Source organism: Seriola aureovittata, chromosome 4, assembly GCF_021018895.1.
Source record: "Seriola aureovittata isolate HTS-2021-v1 ecotype China chromosome 4, ASM2101889v1, whole genome shotgun sequence".
NCBI lineage: Eukaryota > Metazoa > Chordata > Actinopteri > Carangiformes > Carangidae > Seriola > Seriola aureovittata.
This window is the reverse complement of record NC_079367.1, coordinates 25,863,399-25,878,875: the sequence shown is the minus strand read 5'-3', so window position 1 is coordinate 25,878,875 and position 15,477 is coordinate 25,863,399. Positions and strand designations below refer to the sequence as shown.

Here is a 15,477-nt window from a genome sequence, read left to right as displayed (position 1 = left end):
TGTATTATGCTTGAAAAAAGGATCATATTAACCGCTACAGGCGTATACAATTGCATTTATTGTATAAAGACAAGAACACAGCTTGGGTAACTGGTCATAATCAGATTTTCATTTTCAGGTAGAAAAAAATGGGTTTGAAAGAACAGGATTTAACTACTGGACTCAATGAACAGCCATCACAATGTGATAAAAAAAAAACTGCACATACAACTACTCAACAAGAGTGGCAAAATATTCTTTTCAAAGACTGGATTAACGCTTAAATACTACATTATCAACACCTATAAAAAAAATGTTCCATAATGTTCAAATTCTATCAGAGTAAATAAAACGTTCTCATTCGGTAACTGAAAAATAAAAAGCGAGATGAAAGAGGGTAATGAAGGTAAAAAGCATGCATTTTGTTCTTTGTTAAGCTTCTCGAAACACGCAAAATTAATCAGGCTTTGCTGTATTTTTCCCGCCCGGTCTCTTCTTCACACTATGCATCCTAGAAATATACAAATACCTCCTCAATCTGTAGGAAATGTGGAGTTTGCAGTTCAACAGACATCCACATTCAATGCATAATGATAACATTCATTAAATGTTTTGATACCTATCATCTACCACCTCACAGTCACTGCTTAGAGTAAGACTTCATTCAGTAAAAAAAAAAAAAATGAAAAGACATCAAACTGTATACAGTTTAGGTGTACATTGATTGGTGAGGAATAAAGGATACGATGTTAAACCAGACAGAGACAGTTATGGTTGATGACATAAGGTGGAACTGTACAAAAATCGATTTTCTGCAGAGGTCAGAGGTGTTTAGGACACAGGTGGATGCAGGTACAGATGTAGGGCAAAGCTACTGGGAACCAGAAGATGAGCCTTGGTTGCCCTGTCCAGGGTAGCTGCCGTACTGGCTGTAGTACTGGTTCCACTGGTTCTGGTTCTGGTAGTACTGCTGCCACTGCTGAGCATACTGGAGGGGAGAAACAGAAAGAAAAACATGTTAACATTTTTTTTTTAAGCGAACTGTCACTGCATTTCTATTTTGTGCAACGCAGCAGGTCATTTTCAGCAGAAAGAATACTCCACCCTAAATCTTATGAGCATGAAACATTAAACTCCTGCAGACTTAAAACTTTAAGGTGGCTTCAAAAGGTTTGAAGAAAGCGTGCGTAGATTTCGACTCCCCATTCGTCTTGTGTCAAATGTGACAATCAGAAAATTAAACGAGAGCATACAGGATATAAATTAGAAAGGTGCAGCAGTTTTGATACATTTTTCTACAGTGAAAAATAAATAAAATAAAATAAAAAAAATATGATCTATTGTAACTGCACTGAATTCATGCTGACCACGGTCACTGCCTTGGTTTTTTTTATTTTATTTTTTAAAACACAACACAAAATGGCGGGTTTGGTTCTGTGTCACTGTCCATAGTGTTGGCAAGTCAACTGAGGATCCTTTTGACCTAGCTTAGCGCAGAGCTGTACCCTCTGACGGCCCCATCACTCACTCCATCATCCCATTTGGGTTGGCTGTCATTACTCTTCAACTACCTGCTGATATTGCTGGTTGTAGCTCTGCTGTTGCTGCTGCTGCTGCTGTTGCTGCTGCTGTGGCTGTGGCTGCTGCTGCTGCTGCTGCGGCTGCTGCTGGTGGTGGTTGTAGGTCTGTGCAGTGGTAGGTGTCTGGCTGTAGCTCTGGCTGTATCCTGGGTACTGACTGTAGTTGCTGTAGTAATTCTGGTTGTAGCTGCCTTGGTTGTACCCTTGATTGTAGCTCTGGCCGTAGCCCTGGTGAATAAGCAAAACATTCATGAGGATAGATTAGTTTAAAATTAAAATTAGGTTGTTTAATTTTAACATTGCTCAAATTTTACACATAAAGGTGATGCCCAGTACCTGGCTGTATCCTCCCTTGTAAGGGGCTGGGCGATTATAGCTTCCTCCCGACTGTTGGTTGCGGTTATACCCACCGCGTGCATCAGAACCTCCATCACGGTAACTGTTGCCCCAACGATTCTGATTATAGCTGCCACGGTTGTAGCCTGCCAAATAAATAGACATTATCTTGCAACAGTAATACACATAGGTTCAGTGTATACCAACACACACGCCCCAGTTACAGCCTTACCTGTTGTTAAAGAACCTTCAACACTCATCTTACAGGACAAAGACATGTAGCCATGTGACTTGAATGTAACCAACATACTATTGCTTTAAGTGATCAAGAACAAACATGGTATGAGGTATGCCAACTGCCTCACTCACCTCCTCTGTATCCACTGCCACCATCTCCACTGCGGTTTTGGTAGCCACCACGGGACCCATCACGGTTATCATAACGCTGGAAGCTACCGCCGCCGCGGCCGCGGAACCCAGCCTGCCTGTTGTCAAAGCGTTTCTCAGGGGGCGGGCCAGCCTTGCGGCCCTCTTCATTGTATTGCTTTAACAGCTTTTCAGCCTCATCTCGCTGCAGCTCAGCGAACGTCACCGCCTCCAGGAAGTCGCAAGCCTCGGGGATAGTAAAGTTGGCTTGAAGATTGACAGAGGTGACCACAGGAGGAGGAGAAGAGAGAGACAGCCCATCCAGCAAGAGATGGATGGAGAGACGGAGAGAGAGAGGGGTAGGGGGTTGTAGTGAAGACCAGAGCAGCCACACCACCGGAAAACAAAATGAAAAATAATTACTACCATACAGAGGCAGTGGAAATCATTGAGAAACTAAGAGCAGATAGATGAAAGCAGAGGGCAGGGTAAAGGGAACAAACATAACCTCCAGAGGAACATGGAGGAAACATTTGTTTAAGCAGACACAGGGAAGGGAGGAGACTTCAGTAGAGGTGGGGAGGGGGACAAAAAGGACAACTAGAAGGTTGGTGAGAAGAGGAAACAGCACTGCAGACCAAGGTAAGTTGATGTAATGCTATTACAAATTAACTTCCAACAACTTGAGCATGTGACTGCTTGTAAGCTTGCCATTTGGAAATATCATTTTCCGGGAAGCCAATTGTGCAATAATGGCTCTACGATTACATGACCTCAACAAGGCCCAAGTCTCAGTTTGCAGTGCATTAGAAGTAAGCTGAATGGCAAGTGGCAGATAGAGGGCAAAAATAAGGAAGAATCAAATTCATGTGGACTGTTTAAAAATGTCCAAGTCTGATATCTGGCCAAAGGCTATGATAGGGGAAGGGGGTAGGGGGAATCTTCCAAGTTTGATTTTAGAGACAACACATAGAAAAAGTAAAAAGTAGATCTGGTGTTTTATTTGTTGTTTCCACAGCATTCCTACCTTTCATTTCTAAAACAGCATGATCGGGCACATCCTTCCCCTGCTCATTGGTTTGCTTTAATGTTCGTTCTTTTAAATCCTCGTCCGTGGGACAAATTACAATAGCCTTGCGTTGAAAACCTTCAAAAGGACGCATTTTTCGTCTCCTTGCTGATCCATATACATTTGTCTAGCAATGGTGACAAGAAAGAAGTAGAAGCTTGTTTGTTATTGTTTACTTGTAATGGCTTTCCACTGGAAGGAAGCTGGAACCCTGCAATAATGAAGTGAGAGAGGTTTGGCTTGGATGTCAGTCTACGTTTTTACTCAAGTGCTAGAGGCCTCTCGTCACTCCACAGACTTACCTCTGTCTGTGCATCCAGGTACCAAGTGACTGCTGATAAATGGCAATTATGGACATAGAGGGACCCCAAGAACATCTAAACTGACTATACATATTAGACAAGTGAGTTTTGACCATTCAATCATAAAAACTGATATTTACCTAGTAGCTTATTCAATTATCTCTGCAAGCTGGGACAATTTGCTGTATTGTGAACATGTTTGAAAAAATGTTGTAGTTATTACTTGATACTGATACTGTGAGCAATTGCCAACGTATGAGGTGTGCCTTTTGTCCAAATGCTACATCACAAACTATGACCCAAGCTATTCTGCCCCTGCAGAACAAAACAAACAATGTAAATGCAAAGTTAGATACAACATGCAATGTTTTCCAAAGGTGTCCTGCAGTACCTACACATTACGGTTACTCTTTATACGCTGACTATTTGGGTAAGGAAAATATAAATGTATATTTTATATATATGGTGAAAACAAAAAACACTACACACAAACTTAAATGCCATTTCTCATAAATGAAAAGGTTTTTCATGATTATTGTTGGTTACATGTTGAAATAAAGAAAATAGATTCTGTTTACCTTGCCATGCCATACTTGATTTAGTCTACTTTTACTATTAGCCATTTTGTAGCATTATGAAAACTGGGAACATTTAAAGTGCTGCATTCTTATACTATGCTCCATGATATGCTTCATCGTGTTAGACAAACTTCCTCCATAAAATTACATGAAGTGGAATTTATGCATAAACTCCAACATCTTGTTCTATCACTGCTGCTATTTGCAAAGCTTAACCACACTTCAAAGTACCAACTAATCCAGCATATCGTGAACTGTACATGTTCACTGACACATCCGAACTTCACTTTAAGAAATTGATATATGGACTCAAAACACTTAACACATCAGTGAGTGTTTTTAAATCTGCAACTGCTTCCACTTCAGAACTTGATCTTAATGATAAACCCTTTCTTATGCTAATTTAGAGGTTAAGTTCAGATTTCAAACTGCTGCAGATCTACACACATGCAGATAAGAATAAAGTGAGCATCATGCTGCGTCATGTTATTCAAACAGAGGATGTGCTGTCACCAGCAGTTATATACACTTTACCACACAACAGCAAAGCTTCTGAATGGAAAAACAACAAAAGTACCACCTACAATGAAACGATAGCTGTTCACTCAACAGTAACCAGCGGTTTCTACACTGACCAACGAGACACTAGAACACTATTCATTCTTAGTGTAGTGTTATGCTAATGTCACACCAATATTTATTTGACAACATCGGAATAATAAGGATATTAAATGATTTCTCCAAATATCATGGAAATGGTTTTACAAAAGTTTTACAAATTCAGTCACTAACAGCATCTGACAATTTAACAGTGAGACTCGTTTACCTTGTTTAACACCTTAAAAGGTATACCAACATTACAAAGAACTTCAAAAAATATTGCATACATTTAATTTGATTCCCAATGTTGCACCCTACCACCAAACTCTACAGCCATCTTTGATACAACATTATCATTAACAACATCTACAAATAAAACCAAACCAAGCAATTCTTCAATTCAACAGAATATTCTCCCTCTCTGAACTGCCATTATGCCACAATCAATCTGATACACTACAAAAGCATGCCACATCAAAAACAACTTCCTATTCTGACGGGTCCCTCCAAACTTACCTCGACTTACCTCATCTTCATACGGATTCTAGTCCCACTCAAGACAACAACAGACAGATATAACCTACCTGCACATACTCACAGTATCCACTGAAAAGCCACAGTCCACTGCCAGACCCACCTACCTTTTCTCACTTTTGCTGAGCACAAGGATCTGAAAATCTAAATCCTGTTAGTCATTACTTACCTTCAGGGTCAATTTATTAAAAAACACACTCAAAAGTTCCATGTATCTCACTTAAAAATAGCTTTTAAAAAAGCTATCAACTCTGTCTTATTAAATTAGCAACAGAAGGTGTTTTTCTTACTCACCAGTCAGAGCTTACTTGTTTCTCAACATCTTTACATAGTCATGGTTTACTTGTACATTGTTGAATTCACAAGACAAACAATACTGTATTATGACAAGAAATAGCAAGTGCAAATATACTGAGGAATGAAAACATGAAATATTCTGTCACTTATGAGAGCCATTAATCATTTTCTTTAACAATGCATGACAAGCAAGTGACAAGAGGGTGAACAATGCTTCTTCTACTCTATAATACACAGAGCCACCCTGAAAGATAAATAAATAGTCCATTAGAGAGAGTGATCATCAGGGCACATTGACTGACTGTGGCGATAATCAAGGCAGAGTGTGGGTGGGAGGGCAGTACCTGGTCGAGGATGTAGTTGCGTCTCTTGCGGGCAGCAATCTCAATCAGCCTATTCAGACACTGGGTGGCCTGCTGTATCAGAAGATCCCAGCGCCCAGCGTAGTTCCTCTGGCGACGCAGACCCATCACCTGCAGAACGAACAGTCACAAGACAAAAATTATGGACTGTAAACCCTTTTGTGTATGTTTGTTTTGTTTGGGAGTGGTGGTCAAAACCAACCTTCATCTTGTCCATGATGGCATTTGTGCCCAGGATGTTGTATTTCTTCTCAGGGTTAGTCTCTGCGTGCTTTATGGCCCAAGTAGTCTTTCCACAGGCAGGCAGGCCAACCATCATCAAGATCTTCAACACATTAACATAGATAATTAACTCTGCATCAATTTTTGCTTCATAAGTCCAGTTCCCATTACAATCAATCACAAATGTGTGTGATCTAACATTTATTTAATCTCTTTAAATCTAAATCTGCAAATCTAAATGTTGTGATTGATGGCGCTATGAACAGGTGTTTACTTTCCAGTCTTGCCAAGAGCTTCAGTGTGCATCAGATTTACAGTGTAAGAGGTAATAATACGCCGTGCAGCACTACTTCTTCAGGGCAGACTGGAAGCTACATTGACCTGGTATTGGAAAGTCACAAGACAGTCCTGTCGGACCAGCTGGTTAGCGTCTAGCTTTAGTAGATTGGTGTTGCTTTCCACCGCTGGAGACAGCTCTTGGCGAGAAAAGGAGAAAAGAACTTGCAGTTCATCTAGATTGGTAAGTTAATGGCTGTTAATGCTAATGTTGGCTATGTAGCAACAGTAAACCTTACAAATGGCTCCTTTAAGATCAGTTTACTGAGATGTATTCCAACTAACATTATGGTATTTTTCTGTGCCAAAACAAAATTCTGATTATATTTTCTATGATTAATATTATAAAAACCAAACTAAAAAAAGGGGAATATAAGTTTTATAGAATATGTGCCAATTATCTGTATCAATTTTTTGTGGGCAAAAAAGGCCATAAACATTTAATTTCAATGCTGCTCTACCTCGCATTCAGATTTGCTGGCAGGTCCTTTCGTGCCTCTGATCTTGTCCTCCATCCCTAGATTGTGGATGTATGTGTATCCCTCTGGTGGGGGGAAGTAAGGCTCCCGCTTCTGTCCAAAGTTGAACTCAACAGCACAATTCTTCACCAGCACATGAGGGAACAGGGCACGGCCTGCCAAAGCCTCCTTGGTTGTCCGGAAAGCCACTCCCAACGGCACACCATTCTTAGAGTAGGCTATCTCCACCTCATCACCACTGTCAAAGTCCTGAAATAACAGTCATGAGGCACAAAGTAGCATCTTAAGTTTAACTTGTTAATAGTATACTGTCAACTACATGGACAAAAACAAGCACACATATTTGTTAAAACCACAAAATCAATTATGAATTAATCAAATTGATTCCATATTATCCATATATGATGCTATATTAAAAGAAGATGAAGTAATTGAATCACTGTTGCCAAAACTTACAATGTAACAGCCGATGACGTCGTTTTCACCAAACTTCTCCCCGAAGTCTGCAAACTTACAGTCCGCTGATTTCTTTCCTGTTCCTCCGTATCCAAAGGAGAAGGCCTCCTCGCCTACAACATGACAACATGAAATGCATTTGTTTCTATCTAAGACCACAGTTCTCTGTTTCAACAAAAATTCATCCACGCAAAACATCTTGATTTTTCAGACAGTTGCTCCTCTCACCAAGCTGAGTGCCGCAATAGTTGAGGGACCATCCAATTCTGACCACATGGGGATCTGGCTCACTACTGGGCAGGTGCTTTACTGGAATTTCCTCGTTGATCTGAAGAATGGAAGACAAGTCAGTTCAAAATCAGGCCTTGAGAAGACTTTCATCTAATATTTAGTGCTAAAAAGGAACAAGTCATAACACTAGTAGGTAGCTAACAAGCTTTAATGCAGTTGAGTTTTTTTAACAAGTAAAATTTCCATAATTGTGTAAAATAACAGGGTGTTAAAACTGAGTTCATTGTTAGACAGTGTGGGATATTATCTCCTTTCTTGGTTCATCTGTATAAGGATGATGGCCTATATTGTTTGAAAGTCTTCCCAACCTTGCTAGTCTCCAATAGTTCACATATGGTGTTTGCATAGACATCAGTTTTAAGGCCTAAAGAGTAATGTGAAACTTAAATGTAAAGATACTGTATGTTAATAGTAGAAACAAACAAATTGCTCATACACTGTTTCAAAAATAACAACATAGAGCCTGTCTCATGTATCAGGATCCACTATGTAATGTGTAGACATAGTATACAGAAAAGGATTCTTTAAAGTTGCTCGGTGTTTCACCAGAGGAAACTCTCCATTAGAACAAGATTCTATGACATGCTGTGTATATTACCTTCATCTCATAACACACGCGACCCTGGGTGACACCATGTGTAGCTCGTGCGCCAGCCCACAGGTAAGCAAAGCCTTCAATGGTCAATGGATAACCACTGTAGCGATCCCGGGACACTTTGAAGTGCAGATCACAGTTGTCTGAAAAGAAGCCAAAACAGATAGTAAATGTATGTTTGTAAAAACTGGCACCACATATGCATAATTTTAAATGCAAAACGTGACATAAATATGCATTGCTACAGTCTTAACTATGTGACTGTATGGGGCAAGTAGTTACTTGAACAAGCTTTGACACTAAAATGCTTCTTTACAATATGCTTCTTTCTTTCTAAAGTCAGTGCTTGCAGTGCCTAAACTGCAGCCTTAAACATCTGTGTGATACTTTCCATGTACTGATGTGATTGTAAAATGTGCAAACATGTTCAAAAGAGATATCTCTAAAGCAGATGTCTGGCAATACACTAGTAGAAGGGGCACTGGAGGTTTTGGAGCATGTTGGGGTAAAAGCATCTGTCTACAGCTGTTGTTAAGGAGTTGTGAGACGCAAGACCATTCCTGATTTCCCTTCTCTTCCTCTGATAAATGGTGTAAACAGAATGTTTACTATCATTACAGGTTGCACACAACCCATGGCTTGTCTAAATACAAAACACTGTGGTCAGTTGATTCGCCAACTAAACAGAGGTCATGATTGATTGATTTTAGGTCGTCGTGGAAAATATTTGATAGTCATGGACCTGACCTTTGGAGAAATGTTATTATTGTATGATGATATTAATAAGTGAATTGGAATCTAAAGAACTAAACTGAAATTAAATTGTGAAGGCAAATGCTTGAGGAATAGAAGGCAGTCAGGACACAGCTAGAGGGCTCCAGCTGGGACGGCAATTCTTAACAGCTGTGACTACATTTTTCGCAAGTCATCTGTACTTGGGCAGAGATCTATTTTATCCTCTTACTTACATGTATCAATTGTGACAAGAGTGTCATCTATGTTCTCTTCTTCATCTTCAGCAGGGGGTTGCGGTGTGCGGGATCTGTACAATATAAGGGAGGTAAGAGGTTAACAGCATTTACGGTGACTTACATTGACAATGACATGCATTTCACTTATTGTACAGTTAGTGTGTTGTCATGTTGTGCTTATTTGGAACACCAGATGGAAGCCTAAATGCAAAATATCACAATTTATGATGAGCATACCTCTTGTCCTCACGGTGTTCATAATAGCCGTAGCCTCTATTCTCCTCATATGGTCTCTTACGGCTGTAGTGCCCAGCCCTGTCAGCTTCCACTTTGACTTGCTCAGCCTGACCTGCGCCATCTTGCTCACTCTGCTGTTCTGTCTTGTGAATATCCAGCTGTCTGTCTTCAGCAGCCTCAGCGTCATCTTCCATTTTGACCTCCACTTTTATTTCTAAATGATAAAAGTACAAAAACAGTGAGCTACATGTTCAGTGTTACAACTGTCAAGCAGTAATAAGTAGGTCATCAAAAAGAGCATATCTGCAATAAGTCATTGTGATAACAGTGTAGTGGAGAGATGTTTCTGTGCCTTGGGCTAGACACGACATAAAAACCACCACTAACTACAGTTGAATGGAGACTTCTTTGACAGCATCACAAAAATTTGAAAATGTGCTTAACCTTTGGCCATGTCGTGTTCCTGGTTTATTTCCCTTTTTACATTACGTCCCTGTAACCTCTGCTCATTTCCATGATGAATCATAGCAGTATTGCTTAAGTTGTGAGATAATATGAGCATCTATGACTCTGCAGACAGACACTCACAAGGGGCCCTATGGAGTTTTCTTATAAACAGACAAAAGCTATGTTTCATTTAAATATAGTTATGTTTGTTTACATCCATGTTCACTAGCTCGCAGTTTTCTCCCCTGCCTTTGCTGGTGCACTGCAGCATGTCTTGGCGTGTTAGCACCAACTGCTGATCATGGAATGGTGTGCCATGATTAATGGGGCTGTGTGTTGTGTCACCTGTGCCACATATGCATCCTGGTGCACATGCACGAGAAACAAAACAGGGACCCACTCATAGGGAAAACAACTACGTAATACTGCTAGAGGTCTAGAACTCCGCACTGAAAGACAGTTATGATGAAGTTATGTCGAGCAATGCTATGAATGACGTGACATCACCTAACTATATGTACTCATAAGAATGATGAAGGTGTAAGTTATTCCATATCAAGGGATGTTACAAACTAAAACTAATTAAAAATAAATCTAATCGGGAGAAATGAGTGAAAACACATGGATGAGAAGACTATGTGTAGGTTCTTTGATTTAACAGACCTTAAGTTTGTTAAATTCCTTTGCAGAACTACACGTGAAAGCAGTTTAATTTGGAAAGTCTTAGCTGTTTTAACTGTACTGTTATTCTTGGTTTAGTTTGGATTTCTAAGAAGCTGTCTGTTAAGTCTGAGATTGTTAATATACATCTTAATGACTCAGGAGAAGAAGGTAGCAGCAAAGCAAACTGCACACCAACTCCAACTTGCTCTATGAGGTTACAGTAACGAAGTAAAGATCAAATCAAACCATCTTATTTTGTAAAATAATATATAAATAATAATAAAAGTCATAAGTTTTTGGAATTTACAAATCCACAAAATGCACCTGTAGACAAAACACTTTGACTACAGGACATGATAGGGTTTCATATTGCACCTTTAGCTGATAAACTACTGAAAATCACCTTGTCTGCTCTCAACTTTCTCCTCTGGCTCCAGCACAGGCTTATTCTGTTCCTCGGGCATCGTATCAGATTTGGGTATATCAACATCTGCTGTGAAGTCAGGCATGCTGTGACCCGAGTCTGAAGTGGGTTGACTTTCGTAAGGCTCGCCCTCTGGCTCCTCCTCCTCATAGTAACCGCCTGAATCTCTGCCCTCGTCTTCTTCTTCAGGGAGATCACCTTCACCTTCCCCTTCACCATCACCGTCACCATCACCATCACCGTCACCATCACCGTCACCATCACCATCACCATCACCATCACCATCCCCATTCCCATCATCATCGCCATAATCATCAGCTTCTGAAAATGAAAAGGGGAGATTCAAAACTTTTAGTTTTCCCTTACATGCATAAAAACAGAAACGTATAAACTCAATGCACTATTGTGGAACTTATCACTATAACCTTATCATTAACTGCAAGTGCATTTTGACCTATTCAAATTAATTAAATACTTAAATACCTGTGAAGTGAACAATTGTTTAATGTGAGTTCTATGAATGGTTACAAAATGTGGTTCTTAAGTTAACTTTGTCACAAGTCAGTAAAAAGAATTTAAATCTAAAATATTGGTCCGATGCAGCTTAGTGTGTGTATAAAATGTGCACACATAAAATTACACATAAAATGCAAGGTCTGCCAATTATTGTATAATGTTTAATTTATAATTTAAATAAGGGTAAAGACAACGGACTGCTTAGTTTTACTATCACACATATAATCAAAGTCAATGTCTGATGGGAGAGAAAAATATCTAAAGAAACTGAATCAACACCTTGTCTCACTTGGGCATCCTCTCCATCTCCATCATCCTCATCTTCTTCATTGTCTTTTTGGTCCTGGCTGTACTCCTCCTCCTGCTCCTGCTCCCCCGGCTCTGTAGCATCCGCCTCAGCTTCTGCCTCCAGAGCGGCTTTCAATCTCTCCACCAAGTCTGCCTTTAGGCCCCTGGTGTCCAGGCCGCGGCGCTGGAGCTCTTCTTTTAATTCGTTCACTTTCAGTTTCTTCACGTCAACACTCATTTTGTTTCAGATGCTTTTCGTCTAGATTTGTTTACTGAGAAAACAGAGAAGTAGAAAATTGTCAAGTACGGCTAACAACACTGCCTCTTGCTAAGTTTCAAATCGATATCTGTTGCGCGGCAGTCTCAGCCAAACAGCCTACATTAGCTGGTTAGCAAGGCTAGCAGCGGTGGATTTACAGTGCAGCATTATACATTGTTCCACTACAGATCTATAAACCATGCAAGCCGAGGTTTATGACTAACCCTCGTCTGTTTAACTATTTGCAAGACCAAACTATCACTAGAATATTTGTTATGAATGTTATTAGCTTCTGGTTCTCGCTATGTGGCTAACGCTGGTAACCTTCTTAGCGTAACGGTAGCTAACGTCCCGCCAAATGATGCAGGACAAGTAACTTTAACTCCCAGAATATTCTAGCTGCAATCGTTACTCAATTTCTGCATGGAAGTTATGTAGTCCATGCATTGTTTGTTCAGTTTGTAAGATAGTTATGATGCAAAATAAGTTTAAAAATAAGATTGAGGCCTACCTCTTCTCACGCTAGTTGCGCGGGTCAGCAGTGGTAAAGATTGAAAGGGTTGCTTCCGCCCTCTAGCGTCCGAAACTCTAACCGGACGTTTGGAACAGTTCAAAGTAGGAAGTAGTGTAGTGTTTACGTTGAAGGCATGCTGGGTAATGTAGTGTCATAAACATAGCTACTGCCATCAGCTGAAACGGGATTTCATATGGTTTGTTGTTAGCTCACATGAAGTGATGAGAGTGGGGTGATCTTAATTTGTGTGCAATGTGACACAAACTCCATCAACAGACAGCATACAATTTTATTTTACACCTTCCTTTTACAATTGCCATCACATCCAATATACAAGTACCAGCAAAGGGATACACAGTGTAAATACAATGTGACATGTCTGTGAAACTGCATGGGCAGATATTGTCAAAAACAATCCACTGTTGTGACCTGATGTTTTTGAGTTGCATTATATAATCTAGACTTACTCATAACTGAAGCCGATCAAGCATGAAAATATGCATTTCCTAAGTGATTATGGTCCATGAGGATCACTGAAATAAAAAGTAATATGCTGTAGCTGTTATCAAATATATTAACTTTAGGGTCTAACCCTGTGTTCATATATAGTCAAGTCTTGTAATGGACATGTGAGATGAAACACAGAAATTCACTATGAATATCATAGCAATCCCCCTTTACAACTAGTTGCTCAAAACATGAGCTCATGATACCACCCAAATGTACAGCGCTTTGATATGCTCAAGTCCACCTCTTCCACCCTACTTTATGGGTTTAGGGTGCGTGAAGCAGGGTGGTCATATGGCAGCACTATGTTGGTGCACTCTTATTCCATCACACACTGATCAACAAACAATACCATGCCATATAGCAAAGAACTTATTTAATCACTTATTGGTGGGAGCAGGAAAGGACAGCACTAGCCTGTTGACCTCTTTCAACCGAGCTTCTAGAGTCTCTGTGGTTAGTGTTAGTTCTGCTAGTTCAGTCTGTAGGCTTGTGATGGTCTCATTCAGCTCTTCCTCTTTGCGGCGGGAGTTAGAGGCCTGCCTGCTGTACTCCAGCACCATACATCCACCACCTATGAGGAAGATGATTGCCTCTCCCAGCAACTCTGCGCCCAGCTCTGCAGCTGCGTCCTCATTCAGTGGCTTAATGGTGGAACCCCGAAAGCCCATTACCCGCATCTTTGCTCTCATCTCAATCCAGTGGTAAACTGTGAACACAATGAGCACATAGTACACAAGCACATGAAAATTAGGCTTTCAATATAAGATTTGGATCTTGCTCACAATGTGCCAGATGATACACATGAGAATGCATTTGTGATCAGAGATAGTTGTGTTCACATAGGTTGCAGTACGTATTGTGAATGTAAATGCAGCACTAACTGCCCTGTAGGATTCACAAGACAAATTTGTAGTGAGTTTATAGCACAACAAATTTCTCAAGCACGTTTGTTTGCAAGACTCAGGTTTTCATTCACACTTTCACTTTCTTTTTAATGTCTTATTCTTTGTTTACATTGCTGTGTATCATTTTGTGTGACTGGTGTAAATGTTATGAAATTAAATAGTTAATACTTCGAGCTAGGTAGGTTTTTCTTGTGAAGTCCTAGTAGAAAAGTTTTCTGGTACAGTACAGCACATATAGTATATTTAACATTACTTTACCTGCCATTTCATCAGTGTTTTGAACCACTTATAAATGTCTAAATAACAGAGCACGGTGCCTGATCTAAGACATTTCCATCTGATATTATAACCTGAACGGGACCTGGGGAAAAAAAAACATTCAGATAATTGTCCTGTCCTGTCCTAATAAAAGCAAAGGCTTCACTCTGTAACCTGTTCAATGACAAACAAGACCCTCCCTCTTTGAGTGTCCCTGGCTGCTATTGGTCGACCAGATAAACCGGTGAAAGTGATTGGGTAAGCGGTCTTGACTGATGCAATCCCATTGGATGTTGTAGCGATCCCCGCCCTATCCACCGTCCGGGTGTCTGACACTGAAATCTAGCGGTCATTAGTAGCCGTTAGCTCGGTTACTTACGCTGTGCCGGCGGTAGACATATGTAAGTTTTGAAGAACTCGCTTCTCCGGGCTCCCGCTTTTATCCGATTCGCTACAGGCTTGCTCATCTGCCTCACTCCGAGGTACAGGAGCTTGGCGATAGGGAAGGCACCAACAACCATCTTGGCGGAAACGCTTCACCAGTGTGGGGTGGAGCACGTATAGCTTACGCGATGACGTTGGGGTTTTTTTACGTTAAATGATTGACGTTAAGGTTAAGGGTTAAATGATTAACAAACCCGCCCATTTGTGGTTCACTTGGATCTGGTCGACCTAGGTAAATGTCGCAATCCGAAAAGAAAAAAGATAAATAAATAATAATCCGTGACGTAGCAAAAACATAACCTTATAGTACATATAATGGATATCTATGGCCTCTGATTGTATTTTATGCTCGTAGTCTGACTTGGACAACACCAGCATGAATCAGAATGACAGAACATACTGATACTTTTTCTAAAGGGCCCTATCTGGCACAGAAATTGACATGAGATCCCCCTTGAATCAGCTCTAACAACAACAGAATACAACTTAAAAAACTTTGCCCCCACATTTAAAGGCTGAATGCGTTATAAAATCTGTACTGAAGATGCTGTAAGTATGTAAAAAAAAATATTACTCCTATAGATGTTGCATTTTTCACATTAGTCAACATAAATGTATAAAAGAATAATTGTATTCGAATCATATTCTTTGTATTCAAT

At 40.2% G+C, this 15,477-nt stretch overlaps 2 protein-coding genes across 2 annotated transcripts; both read right to left on the bottom strand.

Annotated features, from left to right (window-relative positions):
- Positions 1 to 35: 35 nt before the first annotated feature.
- Positions 36 to 12,790, bottom strand: hnrnpul1 (heterogeneous nuclear ribonucleoprotein U-like 1). Its single transcript, XM_056373439.1, has 16 exons — positions 12,699 to 12,790; positions 11,920 to 12,200; positions 11,104 to 11,445; positions 9,591 to 9,804; positions 9,351 to 9,424; positions 8,386 to 8,525; positions 7,725 to 7,824; positions 7,497 to 7,609; positions 7,023 to 7,289; positions 6,206 to 6,328; positions 5,986 to 6,114; positions 3,289 to 3,457; positions 2,265 to 2,528; positions 1,896 to 2,041; positions 1,551 to 1,787; positions 36 to 967 (listed from the first exon to the last, which is right to left on the bottom strand). Exons 2-16 carry the CDS (start codon positions 12,164 to 12,166, stop codon positions 851 to 853), a joined length of 2,682 nt encoding a protein of 893 aa, XP_056229414.1. The 5' UTR covers positions 12,167 to 12,200; positions 12,699 to 12,790; the 3' UTR covers positions 36 to 850.
- Positions 12,791 to 12,972: 182 nt separating this feature from the next.
- Positions 12,973 to 14,935, bottom strand: opa3 (outer mitochondrial membrane lipid metabolism regulator OPA3). Its single transcript, XM_056374362.1, has 2 exons — positions 14,754 to 14,935; positions 12,973 to 13,917 (listed from the first exon to the last, which is right to left on the bottom strand). The coding sequence occupies exons 1-2, from the start codon at positions 14,893 to 14,895 to the stop codon at positions 13,589 to 13,591; spliced, it is 471 nt and encodes a 156-aa protein (XP_056230337.1). The 5' UTR covers positions 14,896 to 14,935; the 3' UTR covers positions 12,973 to 13,588.
- Positions 14,936 to 15,477: the final 542 nt, after the last annotated feature.